At 47.2% G+C, this 19801-nt stretch overlaps 1 protein-coding gene and 1 long non-coding RNA gene across 2 annotated transcripts; one reads left to right on the forward strand and one right to left on the reverse strand.

Moving 5' to 3' along the window:
* Positions 1-911: 911 nt before the first annotated feature.
* Positions 912-13035, reverse strand: LOC132250063 (uncharacterized). The gene is made up of 2 exons (XM_059726225.1): positions 10750-13035; positions 912-2900 (listed from the first exon to the last, which is right to left on the reverse strand). Exon 2 carries the CDS (start codon positions 2574-2576, stop codon positions 1509-1511), a length of 1068 nt encoding a protein of 355 aa, XP_059582208.1. The 5' UTR covers positions 2577-2900; positions 10750-13035; the 3' UTR covers positions 912-1508.
* LOC109281512 (uncharacterized) lies at positions 11743-18766 on the forward strand. The gene is made up of 3 exons (XR_009461659.1): positions 11743-11844; positions 14529-14661; positions 18495-18766. It is a non-coding gene; the product is annotated as an uncharacterized LOC109281512 (long non-coding RNA).
* The last annotated feature ends 1035 nt before the right edge of the window (positions 18767-19801 follow it).

Here is a 19801-nt window from a genome sequence, read left to right on the forward strand (position 1 = left end):
TCATCAAGGGGGAAGGAAAATATAAAAGCAGAGACTTGAGATTAAAAAAGGGTCCCTCCTTGTTTTGCTCCCTGAGAGGGGTTCCCATCTCTGTCCTCCCAGGAAGGGTCCCCAAGGCCACCATGGACCAAGGGTACACTGATAGCCCATCTCATGCACCCCACTGGAGGGGGGCTGTAGGCCTCGGCATCCCACCTCCAGACTGCTGACACTTAAGAGTGAGAGCCTCAGAGTGAAGCCTGCATCCTAACGAGATGTACTTTGACTCTGATGACAGCCCTAGGATTGGTAAATATAGAATTGTTTGTATTGTTCTTTTTTTTGTTTTTTACTCTGTATCAAAACTGCTACCACCACCAGCGGCCTCTTCATGGAGCTCAATCTCTAGGGCAGCTAGTCTGGCTGTTAGTTTTCCTTTCTCCCCATTCTTGATCAGAGAGCTACTCACTTCTTCCTCCACATACATGGCACAATCTGTCAGAAGGAGTAAAAGGGAGGAGCTGTATAAGGAGAAACACTTTCCACTTATCCAAGAAAGGAAGCCACCTAGCTACCTTGAGACTCTTGCCAGATGTTTGAGTCAAAGGCTCAGCCTTACAAACAACTCCTCAGATAAGGCAGAAATTGACTTCCAGGTTCAAATGCAAACAAGGCTAGATAGGCAGGTCTGTACTGCTCCTAAAATATAGCGAATCGTTTTGTCCCTTATGGGGACAAGCTGATTGAGTAGCCTGGGATCACTGGTGTACAATGCACTCAGGCAAGACTCCTAATACATGCCCAAGCATACCTCCTGCTCAGAGACAAAGAGGAGAAGCTGGAGGGCTACTAGAGCTGGCTACTGTGGCTGTGTTGTCTCCAAACAATGGTGAGTTCGTGCCCGGTGCGCTTGTGCCAATAAACACACAGGGTTGAAGGATCCAACTTAATCTTTATTTCTGCGCAGAAAGTGGTGCTTGGCAATCGTTCGCAAAGCAAGCACACACACCTCAGTGGGCGTCTGCCTTATATAGCTACGTAACAGGTTAAACTTGCTGATGTGATGAAATGTATAGCAAGCCCAGCAAGTAACCCCCCTTCCAGCTCCGGACTCTGTTGATACAGCTTTCCTTCTAGCAAGGCCAGCAATTAAGCAACTAAGCAACAAGCGATCTCCCCCAGCCTAAACAACCTACTCTATGCCCTTGGTTAGATAAAATACTTTTCAAAACATACAAAGCTGTTCCCAAAGTAGAAAATGCATAGTGAAAGTTCAGGGGTACCCATCAAATCCCCACTTCGAGACTATGGCCCTTATGGAAAAGGCCCATAGTTCTCGACTATCTTTCTCATCTCCAGAAATCTTTTTGCTTCCTCCCGATTGTTTTGGATCGGGTTTGTAACTGATGATTTTACAAACATCACGCGGTGAACTGGGGAAGAAATTGATTTCTTGAGTATCTCACAACACATTGGTGCACACTGTATCCCACAACAGATCATCAAGAAAATACACATACTTGCCACAATTAATAGGAAAATTTGCTTAAGCCATGAAAAATTAGGAAGCCAAGAAGTAAGCCATGAGAAGTCAAACCCTTCCCCTTGCTTAATATGGGACAGAACTTTTTTTTTTTTAACTTCTGCACTTTTGACACTATCAACTCGGAGTTATCTGTCAAATTAAAACACCACATTCCCTCGAACTCTTCACATCCGTGGTTATGCCTCAACAACAGGTAATCTATGGCTGCTCTATTTTGTAGAGTAGCTCTTCTTAGTTCTTTTATTTCAATATTGAGGGCAGCTAGGGCCTGTGAAGTTGTATTTAGGCCCTTTGCCAGGGCACAGGCCACCTTACCAAGCTGCCTCTCAGCATCCACTACTAGGCCTGGCACCCCTACTAGGAAAACTGCTAAGGACACTACCTCGGCCTCACTCAGGAGGTTTATGTCACTATCACAGGATTTATCTAGCACCTTCGAACCTCTCCGGTGATGCTTACTAGAGATCTTAGGCATACCTGGTAGCCAGACAGTCAACTGGCCTAGAGCACAAGGGCCTCCTGTGGCATTGGCTGGGATATATGAATAGGCAGTCTTCCCACAAAGGAGGAACCACCCCCGGGGTAATATAACATGAACGTAGTTGCAAGATACGTTAGTCATGTCTGAGCAATTGAAAATTTTCATTTCTTTGGTTAGGCTTTTGCAAGCTTGGGTACAGTTCACAAAATTGGCACAGCTGGTGTTACCAGGGGAGGTGACTGTCAACAAATCTATTTCAAAGGTACTAGCGTTTCTTTCTGTGGTAATGGTTCCCCACATGGAGTTGTTAGTGTAATTGATTGGACCTCCTATTCCCCCAGATGTGAACCAAGTCTGATTCTGGAGTGCTTCCATTGGAGTGGGCACCCCTATAAGGCATGACGTGAAAATATCATCAACTGATATTCCACCTGCCAAACAAAAATGAGTGACATTTAATATGTCCTTTGCCAAATGAACCCACACATTTTGACTCTTCTCGAACCTTTGATGCACCAACCCCTTAGACTCTAGAAACATTACACCTATGCAAAGAACTACTTTCCACATGGTTGACGTTTAAACAGAAATTTAAGTCCTTCTACTGGTTCTGCTGTCCAACGGTGTCCGTTTGTGTCGGCTTCCGGTGCGACACTCTCAGCAACTTCTCCTGCAGGTGGTACTTCTGGTGCGGCCTTCACCCGAGTGTCGTGTATCCACGGTTTTACCCCCTGAACCTTCACTGCAGCATGAGTAGTAAGAATCACAGGATACGGTCCCTTCCACCTGGGCTGAAGCGGCTCGTCTTTCCACGTCCGGACCAGTACCTTGTTTCCGATCTGGAACTTGTGGACTGGTGTATCTAGAGGGAGTGGAAGTCGTTCCTGGACATACCTGTGGAGAGAAGACAATACAGCAGACAAAGAATACAAATAATCTTTTACCCAACCTTCCCCTTTTACATGCATTTGACTCCCATGCGTCACCACTGGATTCTTAGGATATGGCTTGCCATACATTAATTCAAATGGACTAACTCCCAATTTAGCTCTAGGGGCTATGCGCACTCTAAGCAAGGCAAGAGGCAGAGTTTCAGGCCATTTCAGCTGAGTTTCCTGGCAAAGTTTAGCCAGCTGTCTTTTTAGAGTCCGATTCATTCGTTCCACCTGTCCACTTGACTGCGGTCTCCATGCTGTGTGAAGGTCCCATTGTATCCCCAGAGCCCGGGAAACTGCCTGGGACACCTCCGACACAAAGTGTGGCCCTCGATCCGAGGCTAATCCCTCTGGGATTCCGAATCGTGGAATCATTTCTTTTAGCATCACCCGGACCACTTCTTTCGCTTGGTTGGTTCGGCACGGGAAGGCCTCAGTCCATCCAGTCAGAGTGTCCACGAGCACTAACAGGTATTTGTAGTGTCCCTTTCTGGGAACTTCAGAGAAATCTAATCTGCCAACATTCTCCTGCTAATAGTCCTTGCCTTCCTGGCTCCTGGCAGAGGTTTGGGGGAAATCTTAGGATTGTTGGCACAACAGACAGGGCATCTACGCACTATTTGTTCTGCTGTTTTTCTCATCTTAGGTCCCACTACAATTCTTTGGAGACCTTGGGTCATGGCGTCAGCTCCCATATGGGTGCTCTGGTGGTACTCTTGGAGCACTTTACTAAGAATCAGTTTTGGCATCAGGACTTGTCCCTCAGGCAAAACCCACCATCCATCTTGTTGTTCTTTGCTTCCCAATTTCTCTGCGAGTTGGTTCTCTTTTTCAGTATATTTGGGAGGTTCCTCAGGTAACACTACCTGAGGCATCAATGCCAACATTTGAGTCTCTTGAACTTGTCCTCTAGCTGCCTTCTTCGCCGCAGCATCTGCTCGTCGATTTCCTTTAATAACGTCAGCATCTCCCTTTTGATGGGCCTTACAGTGCACCACAGCTACCTCTAGTGGTTCCATCACGGCTTCAAGTAATTTCAGGATCTCTGTTCCATGCTTTACTGGGCTTTTACTTGCCGTTAAGAGTCCTCTCTCTTTCCATATAGCTCCGTGGGCGTGTAAGACTCCAAAGGCGTACTTCGAATCCGTGTATATAGTGGCTATCTTTCCTTTTGCCAAATGGAGAGCTCGGGTCAGCACAATAAGCTCAGCTCTCTGTGCAGAGGTATTTGGAGGCAAGGCGTTTGCTTCCACGGTATCCCATGATGTAACCACGGCGTATCCTGCCTTTCGGGTTCCATTGTCCATGAAGCTGCTTTCATCTGTGTAGATGAATTCAAGGTCTGCATTAGGTAGTGGAGCATATTTAAGATCTGGCCGGCTAGCATACACACTCTCAATAGTTTCAATGCAATCATGCTGTAATCCTTCATCTTGTTCCAATGGCATCAACGTAACTGGGTTCAGGGTACTAGAGGTGTGCAACTGGATATCTCCTTGATCCAGGAGAGTCGCCTGGTACTTAGCCATTCGTCCAGGGGAAAGCCAGGTTCCCCCCTTTGCATTCATCACCATCAGCACTGAATGTGGGGTATACACAGTCATTGGTTGTCTTAAAATAAGTTTCTTAGATTCCTTTACCAGCATTACATAAAGTTGATGATTGACACTCCCGAAGTAAACCATATTTAAGGAATCTCTTTATTAATGGTTCCAGGCCTTTCCAAGCTTCTATTTTCAATTGATACTGTGGCACCCTGGGCGGGGTAATTCCCGGCTTTAAATCAATGCTTACAGGGGTGGCCAGTTTGGCTCTTTCTGGCTTCTCTCCCACCCATACTCATGGTACTACAGTGTCTTCTACTTCGGGGGGGGATTCTCCCTTCCTCCCCCTCCTGCAATAGGAGACATACCTGAGCCTTCTAGGCTTCCTCAGTTGGTATCTTCATAGTAATTTTCCCCTCTGAAAAGATCAATTGGGCCTGCAATTTGCACAGCAAATCCCTCCCAAACAAAGGTATAGGGCACTCAGACATATACAGGAATTGATGAGACACTTTCTTTCCTCCCAATTTGCATTCCATGGGTGGCACCAAAGGATGATACATCCACTGGGGGATCTTGGTTTTTGATAAGGGTCCTTTAAAATTGGTTACAACTGAATACGTGGCTCTACTATCTACTAGAAAGTCAATAAGTTCTCCCCCTACTTGCATTTTAACCAGGGGCTCATTGGGGGAGACAGAGATTACTTCAGTGTTAGCCCCCGGTCCCCGTCGCTCCTGGTCAGAACCATCCAACATCAACAATCTTTCTTCCTCCTCTCGTCTCTTCTTCTCCCTCTTGGGGCACTCATTTTTCCAATGCCCTTCCTGCTTGCAAATAGCACACTGATTAGGTCCCAGCCTGGTACCCTGGCCGTAGCCTCCCGGAGCATAGCCCACGCCTCCTCTATGCCCTCTACTTCCCCTGCCTCGTCCCCGACTCCTCTGATCTACAATTGCCACTGCCAACAACGATGCTTATAATGACGCCTATGCCTTTATTCTTTTATCTTCCTTTTTCTCCTTAACCTGATCTCTGTTGGAGTATACTTTATAAGCAATCTCAATCATTTGGCTGATGCTCATTCCAGCTGCTCCTTCAGTCTTCTGTAGTTTTTTCTAATATCTGGGGCTGACTGTCCTATAAACAGTGTGTTAAACATCTTGGCATTTTCTGGCAGCTCCAGATCTAAATCCGTCCACTGTCTGGCTGCCTCACATAACCTCTTATAAAAACTGGATGGATCCTCCTCCGGACCCTGCTACACTTCGTACAATTTAGAAAATTTTTTCTGCTTGGGGATAGCCTCCCGGAGAGCAGCCAGCACAAACTCCTGATACAGCTCTAACTCCCTCCGGCCCCCTCGGGTGTTGGGATCCCAGTCTTGATTTTCCTTAGGGCAAAGTTCATCTACCTCACTGGCTGGGTGACGCTGCTGTGCTATCGTGCGTGCTTTCTCTAAGACCAACCTTTTTTCTTCTGGAGTCAGAAGAGCGGCCAGTAAGGTCTGAATATCTATCCAGTTTGGTTGGTGGGTGAGGAAAATAGTAGAGAACAACCGTGCCATTGCCTCCGGATTCTGGTGATATTGGCCCACAGACTGTTTTCAATTTATCAAGTCTGCTGTGCTGAATGGCACATGGACAAAAACCGGTTCACCCTCAGGACCCACTGCTTGTTGGTAAAGTGGCCTGAACTACTGGTTGGGCCCCGATCGTAAGCGACTCGCCACAGGGCTAAACGCCCTATCTCCTACAGTCCCCTCTACCACCAGATTGCTACCATCCGCATCCGCCGGACCCGGGGATGGCAACCCAAGGCTGTCAGGGGAGGTGGGGGACGACAGACTGGACGAGCCAGCTGGGAGTCCCTGACAAGCCGTTACAGGTGCAGTGAAAGTCCCCTGTGGTGACGCATGGCTCACAGGATGAGACGGGGGAGCCGTGGGAGCAATTAGCAACTGCACATCTTCCTCCTCTGGCTCCTTTGGACATACTGTGGTGAACCCCCGTAAAGCCATTACCCCACTTCCCCTAAATATCCCACACAGCTTCTGCGTAACCCCATCCCCATACAAAGTCATATATACCTCTACATAAAGCATCTCATCCCACTTCCCTTGGCGCCTACAAAACAACTGTAACTGCAAGATTGTGTTATAATCCAAAGTCCCATTCTCCAGCCAGGCTGCACCATCTGCAAGTTGGTACTGTGGCCAACATGTATTGCAATACTGAATCATCTGTTGTTTTGTCATAGGGCACTTCCAAACTTTGGCCAATTTTTCAAAATGCATCCCAAGGGACTGCAGGGTGGAATCTTAGACTGGTTACTTCCCATTATCCAACTACCGGACAGCGACCGCCGCTCAGCCTCAGAACCAAACTGATTAAAGGGAGTTCACGGGGCTGCCACCCGATCTCACTCGCCTAGGGCATCTATACGGTCAGAACTTTCAAAGCCGTCTCTTTCCCAACCTGCCCAAAATATGGAAAGAAGTACTCACCAGTCCGTTGAAACCTCCCTCGCCCCACCTGATTAAGTTGGTCCTTCGAGCGTTGCGCCATTGTGCCCCTCCCCGACTCCATCAGGCAACCAGGACGAATGACCAGGTCAGACCTCCGACGAATAAGGTCGGTGGCGCCTGTCCCTCGCGCCATCCACAGTTGTTGCCAGAGCCGAAGAGGTGGACCGGGCAAGGCAGTCAGCTAGGGTCCCATCTGGGTCGCCAGAAATTGTTGTCTCCAAACAACGGTGAGTTCATGCCCGGTGCGCTTGTGCCAATAAACACACAGGGTTGAAGGATCCAACTTAATCTTTATTTCTGCGCAGGAAGTGGTGCTTGGCAATCGTTCGCAAAGCAAGCACACACACCTCAGTGGGCGTCTGCCTTATATAGCTACGTAACAGGTTAAACTTGCTGATGTGATGAAATGTATAGCAAGCCCAGCAAGTAACCCCCCTTCCAGCTCCGGACTCTGTTGATACAGCTTTCCTTCTAGCAAGGCCAGCAATTAAGCAACTAAGCAACAAGCGATCTCCCCCAGCCTAAACAACCTACTCTATGCCCTTGGTTAGATAAAATACTTTTCAAAACATACAAAGCTGTTCCTGAAGTAGAAAATGCATAGTGAAAGTTCAGGGGTACCCATCAGCTGTACACTGCCTGCAGAGTCCCTTACATAAGGGGATGAACACCTTTGCAAAGCAGAGAAGAGATGAGGATCTATTACTATCTTTGCTAATCAGTCTCAACTGACTTGCCCTACTTTGCTGAGTGCCTTGAAGTCCAAAAAGCCCGAGTCCAAATGACAAGGTAGAAAAAAAGGTCCAGATTCTTCTCTGTGACATTTGCTTCTTTTCTGTCCTGAAGCTGAGGTTCTTCCTCCTGCCAAAATGGATGGAGTTACAGAAGCACCTCTCTCATTAAAGGACTAGCTTTTCACCTTGATCCCCAGGCCACATGGCCCATTTGTTGGTGGGCAGACCCGACTGTCTACATACCTAGTGTTGGTCACAGAAAAGGTCCGCTTCAATTAATGCCTGTGGTTGACGTAGAATTATCCAATTTGCTGTTACAGTTTAACAGCAATAAGGATCCCATTACGTGATAATGTCAAGTCATTTCCATGCAATAACCCCGCAATGCTCCTTTATCTAACTATTAGCACCTTCCATACAAATGACAGCAGCTAGCAGAGTTACCTAGAAGCAAAGGGAAAGAGAAATCAAGTAATTTAAACAATGAAAAGAAACATGTTTTCAGCTGAGGTTTGAAGAGAGTTATGGAGCCAGAAATGCTGTTCTAGATGTGGCAGGGGGAAGGGGTCCTAATCTGACAGTGGCAAAACTGTTGAAGGAACAGACAGGACAGCAAAGCTATGTGAGGAGAGAGATGCCAGTGGCTGGAGAAAAATACACCATTTTATATAGTTATAAATCTAAATAAATAAAATACCCATTAACATCCAAAGTTCTCATCCAAATAGCTCAAAATGTTTTATTAAGGATGATTAAGGCCTGTCTGCCCATCCAGGAAAAGCTATTGTAAAATAACCAATCTTCAATAACTCCATATGTGGACACTTATTCCAGTATAAGAATGCTTTAGTCCTGCTTGGCTTCATCCATGTTGTACAGGAATAGTTAACTGTGCTTTAAAATTCACACCTGGCCTTCAACCAAATTATGTTAAACAATAATGCATCAATAGATGGTCTGTTTAGAATAATACAACACGCAGGAAGGAAGCTGCAGGAGACTCCAGTGTTGGATACAAATGTCCAGCTCGGGATCCTTAAAATTCTGGTTTATTAGGCAGATTGAAACACTGTAATGAGTGAAATCATAACCCTTGGGGCTTGTCCCCCCCCCCCACACACACACACAGCAGCAAGCTACAAGAGTCAGGTATACCTATCCTACAAGTGCTGGAGTCTGCCGTCGATGGCCAGTCGAGGCTTCTTTCAGCGTGGTGTTATCCTACAGAAGGGGGTCACTGGCTGGTCCTTCTGGCTGGACAGGTCTGGTCGAGTTGGAGATCAAGAGGGCGCCACTGAGGATCACTTTTCACTGCCTTTTATCTGTCCTTGGCAGACTTTGGTGACTCCCCAGTTTTCAGGTTTGCCCAATCCAGGGGTCATTGACCCTTGTGGGACTTCCCCCCTCGGTGGCTACTGGATGGCATCTGTCAGCCCCAGGCGTCGTCCGCACGTACGTGCAGGTTTGGGAATTTGTTGATAAATTTTGAATAGGGCTCTGGGAGCGGTCGATTTGGACATATTCAGCCCAAAAGTTGGTCTCCGGCATTGATTAACTCAGGCCAGGGCTTCTAGCCCTTGATCAGTGAGGTTTAGAGATTTCCCGGTTGTTACATTGTCTTCTATTGAGTTCTTCCCTTGGTTGATCTGCAGTTTTCTTAGGTGTTAATTGCTGCCTGCTACCATGTTACACATTCAATCACTGATTCACTTGCTCTTTCAGGGGCCAGCCTGATACAGAGAAGGGCAGTTTGATTCCTGCCCTTAACATTGTTACAATGTATAACTTACTTATGAAACTAAACACATTTAGTTGAAAGGTGAGGAGTATAAAATATAAGCTACAAAAGTAATGCCATGGCACATAAATAGATAAAAATACCAAAACACAAGGGGAGATACAAAATGCACACATAAATTTCAAAACACAATTCCTTATCTTAAAGTGAAAGAAAGAGAAAGAAAGAAAAGGTAGAAGAGGAAAAACATATCCAAGGAGGGGAGAGCAACTGCAGGCAAGAGAAAAAGGGGCTCTGCTACACCAGCTAGCAGGAGCTACTGAAGCAGCCACAGTAGGGACCTCAGACTCAGTGGGCACATCTACACACACAGTAATGCACTGTAATTATAGCGCATTAATTTAGTACCTGTTATTACAAGTACTGTGTCATAAATGGTGCTACTCTGCAGTAGCATCAGCGCATCTTATGCACCACTAATGCACAGTAGACTAATTCTACTGCGCATTAGCACAGCTTTTGCCACGACACTCTATTACTCATTAGAATTAGTCTACTGTGCTTTTAGCATCTCATATAGACATCTCCACTGATTGCCCTTCTCTATGTTGGAGCAACAGCTTGTCAACACATTTTCTTCCTCCTTCCTCACCATCTCATCTCAGTTTCCTTCCATGATTGCCTCTCTTCCCCTTTTCTTTCCCCTCATCCTCTCTCCCTTTTCTTTCCAGTTAGTTCATCCCTCCCAGCTAACTCACCCACCAAAAAGTTTCACTTCTTTCCTCATCCTGTGCCCATCTTTCCCATTTAGATTGCAGGTTCTTTGACTTGGGAATCAACCCGCCAGAATGGAACTACTTTACTCGTGTTATGGTGGTGTCTAATTTAGAACAACCAAACCTGAACAAAATGGATGAACTATGGATCATTTCAGCTTCAGCATATTTAAAAAATCCTGGATATTTTATTATGAAGTGATCTTTTGCTAATTCTTCTGGGGCTTTCTTGCAGAAATGGTCACCCAAAGATTTAAAGGATTTGTTATCCTCTCCTGGTAACTACGAAGAGAAAAAGAAAAACAGTTGAAAGGTAGAGAATTAGGTCCCTCAAAGGTTGCTACATGAAAATCAACACATTAATTACATAACCAGCAAAGAGGCAAAGGACAAATAGATACGAGTACTAAAATATCCTTTTATTGCAACTTTTCTGGCAAATCATGGAGTCTGTCTTTGTTTGCTCCAGTCACTTCCTTTAGACCTCACCTGGTCCTGCAGAAAGAGAGAGATTGTCATCTGATCTCAGCAGTCTTTCCAGCCCAAGTGGAGTGGGGGCTAGACCCGATGATCTGTAATGTCCCTTCCAGCCCCTAACAACTATGAAACTGAGGAAAACATACCTCTCCAGTCCCCACTTCATGTTTACATTTTCTTATTCCCCACCCCCCTAACATTCAGATCCTTTGTTACTTTGGCAAGCCCTTTCAAAACCCCTGCATCACTGGTTTTACTATTGCCTTGTTTGGAGATTTTTCACTCTCCACTTCCTCCTACTAGAAAAGTAGGAAAAAAAACCCAGAAAACCCTTCATTGTCCGCATTTTTCAGCCATCCCACTGTCTCAAGGTGCTTCCACAGGAACAGCGGCTGTTCAGAGGAATAACTCTGTATTGTCAGCCTTATGTCAGCCCTCTTTAGAATTTCATTGGAGGTAAAAAAGAGAACAGAGCAGGCACTCAACCATATTCAAACTGGAGTCTGCAGTCTGATGCAGACAAAGAATTCCCAGTAGTGAACTAAATCCATAAAGTGTATGGAGACAGAGTCCCTAAATTACCACGCTGAGGAAGAACCAAATTATTATTATTCCAATTCATTTCTATTTGGGGGCCAGAAAAGATTTCTCAAGTCTAACTCTGTGAAGACTAAGTTAATTTCAGGGCCAGGATACTGTGATCAAAGTTCTGAAGAAAAGGTGAGAAGCATCCCTCTTTCTCACAAGGGACTTCTGGACTCAGTCTTCTGTGGAAAGGGTTTTCTGTTCATGGCTTAGAAATGACTATTATAAGACTCTCCCATTGAAACCAAAACTAAAGAGAAGGAGGGAGCAAAATGTTTTGTATGCCAATGCCAGCACAGTCTCTTATGATTTCCCTGATGGATCACATCTGCCTGCATACTCCTGTATGAAGGTGAGCATGCAATTTGATGTTGGCTTGGGCTCTGTTCCTCAAACTTCCCACTTCTAACAAAACCAAAGTCTGTGTTTTGCAGCCTTGTATCTCCTGGCAAGCCCCTCTACTGTGCTGCTCTATCTGATCTCCAGCAGCATCATCCACATGGAACACAGCTCTTTAAATAGGTAAGGCAGATGTGAGAGAGGCCGTCTATCTCTGTCCAATGTAATTTAAATAGAAGAGAAGGGGAGAATGTGGCATAAGGTCATGTGATTTGCATTTTATGCATCTAGCACAAATTACAGTATTTCCATTAAACCAGGGGTTGTCAACTAGGGGTTGTCAACCAGGGGTACCCTCCCCATCCCCGCTCATCAACCAGTTGGGGGACTCCCTGCTTCTCAACCAGCCACTGGGGGTACACCAACCAAAAAAGGTTGAAAACCCCTGCACTAAACCATTCTTCAATATATTTTAAGCCAGATCAGGTTTCCACACTAGGACTGGGATCAAGTCACACGCGTAGCATCCAGTAGGTTCCAGGATAGCAAGGACTGAAGGGATTTTTGACTACTTGCATAGCATGAGCCATGGTCCTCAACCTAGAATCCTCTGAACCAAATATTTCTCTACCCTTGAAGGAGAAGGACATTGTCACCTCCCCCATCTTTCATATGTGCTGGGCCATACAGTGTTTTTGGTTTTGTTTATAAAGCACCTTGTGGTTGTGATGTGTGCGAGGGGCAGTTTCTAGGACTCCGGACAACTGGCTGCCAACAAATGCAGGGGACTGGAGAAGTCTCTTTCAGTGTATGGTTCCTGTCTACCAGTAGCATAACTAGGCTTGGGTGAAAGAGGCACAAGCCCCAGGCACTGACTGGGGGTGGAGGAGCACTAGAATGGTGGCAGGGGCAGGGAAGCTCCAGCTGCAGGGAGTGGGAACAGGAGTCCCCTTATCAGCTTCCGCCATGGGAGACATCACTGCTCTGGTGCAGCCAAGGGGTTAAACCTGCCAGGTATAGGCATCTCTAGGGTGACTACCTTTTCAAAATGGAAAGGTGGGACACATGCTCACCTTCCCCCTTGCCTTCCCCCTCTTCAGCGGCATGGCTAGAACAGAGCCTAGCAGAGCTTGGAGGGTGAGGGTGGTGATGGATGTTGGCTGTCTGCTGCAAGCTCAGGGCTCCCCACCCTGCTGCCCTCCCCCCGAGCCCTATGCCAGCCACGCTGCCATAGCAAGGTGCCTCCTGGCCACCCAGCAGCAGCAAGGGGCACAATTCTGCATCACCACCGCTGCCCCTGCTGCTGCTGAGCAGGCAGGCTGTGCCTTGCTGTCAGTGCGGCAGGGAGCTCAAATTTGCCCCTGGGAGGGACAGCAGGGCAGGCAGCCTGCATCTGCTCCCCACCCCATGCACAAATTTGCACACCCTGTGCCCCCCTGCCCAGGAGTGCGTGCAGTAGCGGGGAGCCATTCCCTAAATGAGCCACCTGTGGCTCTGTCCCACTCCCCCAGCTGGGGCCCGCAGCCATACATTCCCTCCCTGGCTGCAGGTCCCATGTACCACCCCTGGCTGGGCAGCGCCCCTAGCCTCACTCCCTCCCTCCCTCCCCATGCATGCCTCAGTCTGCCTCCCCCACCCCACTCTGCCCCCTTCTTCCCCATAGACTTAACCTGCAGGGAGCTGCTCTCCACCCTGCCTGGCTGTATGCCTGGCAACGTACATGTGCGTGCGTGCACATACACATGGCACCCCGTGCATCCTGCTTCCCACAGCCCCAAGCAGCCCCTTGCAGACTGGAACTCTGCCAGCTTGCAAGGGGAAACCCACTGTTTCCTGCGTTTTTCTGTTTTTCCGTGGTGAACAGAAAACCCAGATCCCTGCACAGTGCTGCGCATCCAGGACAAATGCTGTCCCAGGGTCATCCAGCTTGAGACTGGGACTTGATGTTCACATTTCAGGACTGTCCCACCCAATTAAGGATGGGTGGTCACCCTACTTCTTTCATCCCTGGAGCCATGCACCCAGGCAGCTACCATACTAATCTCACGGTGTTGGCTGCATGGACGCCTTTCCCATCTACAATAGCTGCTATTTTTTGCTGACCAAGTAGGTACCTTACCAATGGTCTTGTGTAGTGGACGATGCATCCTTGTCTGTTTGCTGACAGGACTCCCTAGGAGAGCCTCATAGTTAGCTTGCCACTGGCCAGCTTCCAGTAGGAGAATCTTAGCTACACGCCAACTTTATGAAAATGGGAGACTCCTCCCTAGCTTGTTCCTGCAGTCATATGGCTAAGGGCAAGCAAAACTTGGGGGCATCTGAACCCCAAACCTCTGGGCTTGGTCCTGCACATAGGATGCCTGCCAAAGGATTTGGAAGCATCTGAAGCCCCAGGCTGGGGCAGAAGATACTTGCTGGTAGCAGGGCCACATATGGTTCCTGAATGATTTGAACCTGATCAGGTTAATTTGACCTAGGACATTATTATTTATTTATAAGGAAAATAAGCTGCTATTCTTCACTGGCTCAGAGCAGTTCCTACCAGTTGTGCCTTTGCTGTCTACCACAGGCCTTTTGGAGAATGGGGGCTCTCACCTCTCATTATAGGCATTGCTGTTTGGACCTGACTGGTGAGCAGGAAGCAGAATACAAACCAGAAACAAACTCCCCCAAATGAGCGTCAGTGACTGGCTGAGTCTATGCTTACATTGGGAGGGATACGAATGACATGTGACTGCTGCTTACATGAGAGTTTCATTGTTACCTTATTCTCCTGACAGCCTGTGTTTGTTTGTCCTGGCTTGCATAGCTTTTTGTTGCTACGCTAAGCAATTTGCGGCAGTGCCCGTCTCCTGGTTATTCCACAGGCAGAGTCCCACATCACTGCCCGCTTCCCAGATTTTGTCTGGATCTTAAAAGATGTGGAGCTGGATCTGCAGACTGGTCACAGAGAAGGCACTGAGGTTAAATACTTGGAGCATGTGCTAAAGACAAAGCCAGGTAGGTTTGTTAGGAACAGAAGTGTCAAGAAAAAAGCTTGGTTGAGCTCCAACTACCAAGTTTCACCCTAACTTTGATTAGCATCAGTGGAAGGCATGGAGCTACATCCCCTAGAGAACCTTGAAAATTCCCTTTGATGGGTTACCAAATCCTGCCTTTGGTTACTTATGTGAAAATAACTTTTTAGAGTATTTACTTTTCACCATGGATTTTCAATGTCTATGAAGAGCTTTCCTGTAGTTTTGATTCAAGGAATTACCTCATGCCAGGGGTGGATCCAAGGATTTCTCCAAAGGTTGTTGCACCCCTGACTCCCTGCATTGATGCCTCCTCTACCTGCACTCTCAGGAGCCTTCAGGGGCTTTTTAAAGTCCCTAAAATCCTCCCTCTCCTTCCTTTCTCCTACATGCCACTGTTGCTTTCCCCACTGTTCGCAAGGCAGGGGAAGCACCAGAGCTGCTACTACTCACCCCAGCCAGGTTGTGCTAGGCTCATCTGGGAATGGGGACAGCAGCAACAGCAGGGCAGGAGAGTAGTTCCCCCTTTCTGCCCCATCTCCTGGGAGCAAGCATGGGTAAGAGGGGGTCCCCCCTGCCCATCCCCACTGCTGCTTTCCTTGTCCCAGCTGAGTCCAGCCCACCTGCAGCCTGGCTGTGGCAAATGGGAACAGCTCTGGTGCTTCCCCCAACCCTGGCACAGCAAGGAAAGCAATAGGAAGAGGCTGGGAGGAAGAGGGCTGGCAGGGAGGGGCTAGGTCAGTGGAGGGGAGGAGGATTTTCACCACCTCTAAGGGCCAAAAATCCCCCTCTGGATACTCCCATTATATGGTCCAATCCAAAACGGGATGGCAGGCAGCTTCACCACTGCACTCCCTCTGGATCTGTCCCTGCTTTCTAAAAAGCCTGGGTCTCATATAAACAGTTTCACACAACCTTCAAACCAGACAGGCTGTCTAACACAAGGCCAACGGATACACATACAGCCTGGGAAAGAGAGGGCATGTACCATACTGTTCCATAACATGAGATAAGGTGGCACCAGCTAACAAGGCTCCAGAGAGGGAGGGCCCGAGTCTCGGTCTCAGGGGAACAAACCAAATTAGGAGAAGACCCGGAAAGACCAAATTAGTGTGAGTGCATGTGATGAGCTACGTAGACAGTTTGATGAACACACAAGAGAGACCAACCAGAGACAGCCACGGATCAAGAGTCATCAGGAGGGAAGGAGAATACAAAAGAAGGACTTGAGAATAACAAAGAAGCCCTCCTCATCTCACCTGGGTCCTCCTCCCCATCTCCCAGGAGGGTCCCCAATGCCACCATAGACAGAGGGTGCACCAGCCTGTCTCATCCACCCCACTGGGCTGGGGGATGTGGGCCTCAGCATCCCACCTCAATGCTGCTGATGTGCTGACATCTGACACCTAAGAGAGCCTCAGAGTGAAGACTGCCTCCTGGCCAAATGTACTTTGACTCCTTAGCTGAGGGGGATCCCAGCCAGGGGAGCTTGCTACTTGCTGGTCTAGAGGGAGCCCAGAATCACAGTCGTGATCCCAGGCTCCCCCTGCACTGGCAAGAAGGTGTGAAAGGATCCCACAATCATGCCTCCTGCCACACACATGGCATGGCAGGAAGCACACTTGTGTAGATCATGCACCAAACCCCACTGCACCTTTGCTTGCACTTCTGGAGGAGCCCTTAAAAATATCCATGAGACAGATACAGCTCTGTAGCCAGTAGGGCTGTGCGAAACAGCGTTTAGTCTCGCTAGTCGTTTAGTTTCAACTTCTGTTTCGCTGGGACAGTGTTTTGTTTCAAGCTTCATTTAGTTTCATTTCGTCAAAACTGTTTCACTGTTTCAATGTTCCGACCATAGGCTATAATAGGGAAGCACGAAAATGCCTATAACTTCATCACTTTTTGGCAGATTTGACTGAAAACAGCAGGGATGGTACCCCTGCTGAGGCCACATCTGCCAAGTTTCAAGGAAATAGGTGCAGGGATTTCTGGGAAACTGTACCTCAAGCTGTTGACAAGCAAATCTCGTGTCATGTGTGGGTTACGGCACAGCCGGGTGAAAACTGCAGGCATGGTAGCCCCTGCTGAGGCCATGAAGCCTGCTGGGTTTCAAGGAGATAGGTGCAGGGGTTTCTGGGAAACTGCACCCAAGCTACTGACAAGCAAAATTTGTGACACATGTGACTGTGTGTGTTAAGGTGCACCCTCACTGGCGCTGGGGGCTCTACACAACACGGTAGTGTGCCCCAGTGAGGTCTCCTCCTCCTCTACAGCCTCAGCCGGGTCCACCATTTTAAATGACAACAGGTAATAACTTAGAAAGCAGCACAGTGGCACCAGCAGCATCTCAGGCAGCCAAACAGTCACTGTCAATATCAGAGCAGTCCTTTCCCCGCCTCCTCTCCCTCCCTCTCCTTACTTTGTTTCCCTGAAGGCAAGCCCACCTTCAGCTTTGAAACTCGAAACATTTCAAAACTTTTGAAAAACATTTCAGCTGCCCACGTTTTGTTTCAAGGCTGTTTCAAAGCCCTTTGTTTCATTTCGATTTCACTGTTTCGAGCTCAAAACGAGTCGAAATGGTGTTGAAACAAGAGTCGGCAAAATTTCACATAGCCCTACTAACCAGGTTTGCTCATTTCTCCTTTGTTTTAGTGACAACCTCCTTTCTCCCATCACCTGATTGATCCATACTCTCTTGCTACATAAGCAGAGACTAGATAGAAATTTCTTCCTGTATGATGGTATTGCACAAGCTTGGGCATTATGGAGCTTGCATGCTGTGCTCTGATGCTCTAGCATGAGTTGCTGCAAGACAAGGGATACCAAACTGGATAGAGCAGTGGATGAACTGGACTGAATAGAGTACAAGCAAACCCATATGCAACTCTTCTTCTTCTTCTCCTCCTCTCATACACCAGGCAGATATAGGACACTCATATCAGGAGTATGTCACGGAAAACCATAGCAAGACTGAGGGGTTTGCTACAGCTTATCTCAAAGTCTGCCGGGAAGAGATAAATGAAAGGATACTGAGCAACTGCTACACAAAACAAGGGGAGTTCAGGAACATAAGGAGGATCAAGCAACCACAGAGAGCAGATATTGCTCCAGGAAAAAACTGGGGCTTTAGGTAACATGTTAAGACTCGTTCCCATTCTCCTGTCAAGTCAATTATACATTAAAAAGGAGTCAATGTATTATTGGTTACTCCTGCTCCAAATATCTGTTTGAGAAAACCCAAAAAGGTATAACTTGGTCCAATGCCGTGTGTGGGGAGGGTCCAAGCACAAGGAAGGAAGAGAGATTCTTTATCATGACCCAAGGGGATATAAACAAATAACAGAACATGTAGCTGAAGCTCCAGAAATAGTTTAGTGCTGTGGTGGGATCTTCCCACTAGTGGAATAGTTTCTTTGGAATAGCGGTGGAAGCCCCAAAGCAGAGCTATTAAAAACCAAACACAGCACCAGAGGATACAAGATCTAGAGCAATGCTGCATAGGCCAGAAAGAACAGGAGGGAAGAGCACAGGTGATCCAGTGGGTCTTTTCTCTCTATAATCCTGGAGCCCAAAGCGTGCCACAACTGATGCAATACAAAGAGAGGCAACTTTATGGTTGGATCAACCATAAAGTCGGAAGAGCTGTTGGACAAGCTTTTGGGCATCAGATACCCTTGAAAGCTTGTCCAACAGCTCTCCCACCTATACAATTGATCCAGTAACGGGTATCACAAAAAAGCCTTGCCTCTTGGATATTTCTTGGACCATCACAACTAAATCCTACTCCAGAAGTTGAAGGATTTTATTCTCCTGCAGGGGCTAAGAGACCTCGATGGAAACAAATGATTTTGGACCAGGTATTTACAAAACTTTATACCCTCTCCATGGAAGAAAAGATGGAATCGCTAGCTGGGAAGTTGACTGTTTTAGGCTGCTAGAAAGAATCTTTGACCTACATGAAGATGGATACCAGAAAGCCACCAAGCCACAGGCAGGCAACTTGAAAAATTAGCATATTTTCACCTGTAAGTTCTATACCTGTCACTGCTGGAGAGTACTCTGAGACTGTCAACAATGAATGTTTTCAGAAAAAAGGGGCTTTATTGTTTCCAGCCTGCTTACAGTTTATGCTTTTGTTGTGATCGCCTACCTTCCTTTGCTGAGAGTGAACACCCTTGGTCAGGTGCTTAATTTAAGACTAATGGTCCCAAATTCTAAAGATCATAGGCAAACAATTACATGTCTTAACTTGAATATTTAATAAGTATGCTATTTATGTAAACAATAGGATTTTTCGATTAACGCAAATTAAACCTCAGGACCGTCTCACTCTGTTTCCCCATCAGTGAAACAGACACAAACCCAGTTCTTCCACACACTGATTTTGTGGACCAGTTTTGAGAGGTAAGAACACTATTTCTTATTCTCTCTTTTTATTGGGTCTGTAAGTAAGGATAAATCTTTCTATTAAATTAATCCAACAAAAGAACTTTCTGGTGATAGGGTTCTTCTAGTCCAATACTCTTTCTTCTCTGTTACTCCGAAGAGCAAGGACCCTAAATCTAATCTGAACATGATTTAATCTGAAAAATATGAGTATGAAACAACAGAATTCCACCAGCATGGTAGCAGTCACAGTGAAAACAACCCAGTTAATCTTAAAAGCAGACTATGACAGCTTACAGTGCCTTCCTCACTGCTCAGGTCTACAGCTCAGCACCTCTGCAGGAATGAGATGGGAACTGTCAGTCTTGTGACCATGTTTCTATGTTCAGAGATGAAAAGCAATCCTTAGGAGAAATACCCATGGATCCTACTGAGTTCCTAGTTACCAATAAGCCCCTGGCCACACGCTTTATGTGGCGCTGGACTGGACACATGCTTTGCACATAGCACAGGGGGCCAGCAGGGAGTGCACACTGCATGTGGTACCCCTCTGGACCAACCCCATGTGCTGCCTGCAGTACGGATCAATCCAGACAGGCCCCAGAGACAGTGCACACCCATACTGACCCCTTGTGCTGCATACAGGGCATGCAGTCAGTCCAGTCCCCTGTGCACATACAGCACATGAAGCTTGGGCTGGCACGTGGAGTCAATCCAACAACCCACAAGCTGGATCA

Source organism: Alligator mississippiensis, chromosome 4 (genome assembly GCF_030867095.1).
Source record: "Alligator mississippiensis isolate rAllMis1 chromosome 4, rAllMis1, whole genome shotgun sequence".
Lineage (NCBI taxonomy): Eukaryota > Metazoa > Chordata > Crocodylia > Alligatoridae > Alligator > Alligator mississippiensis.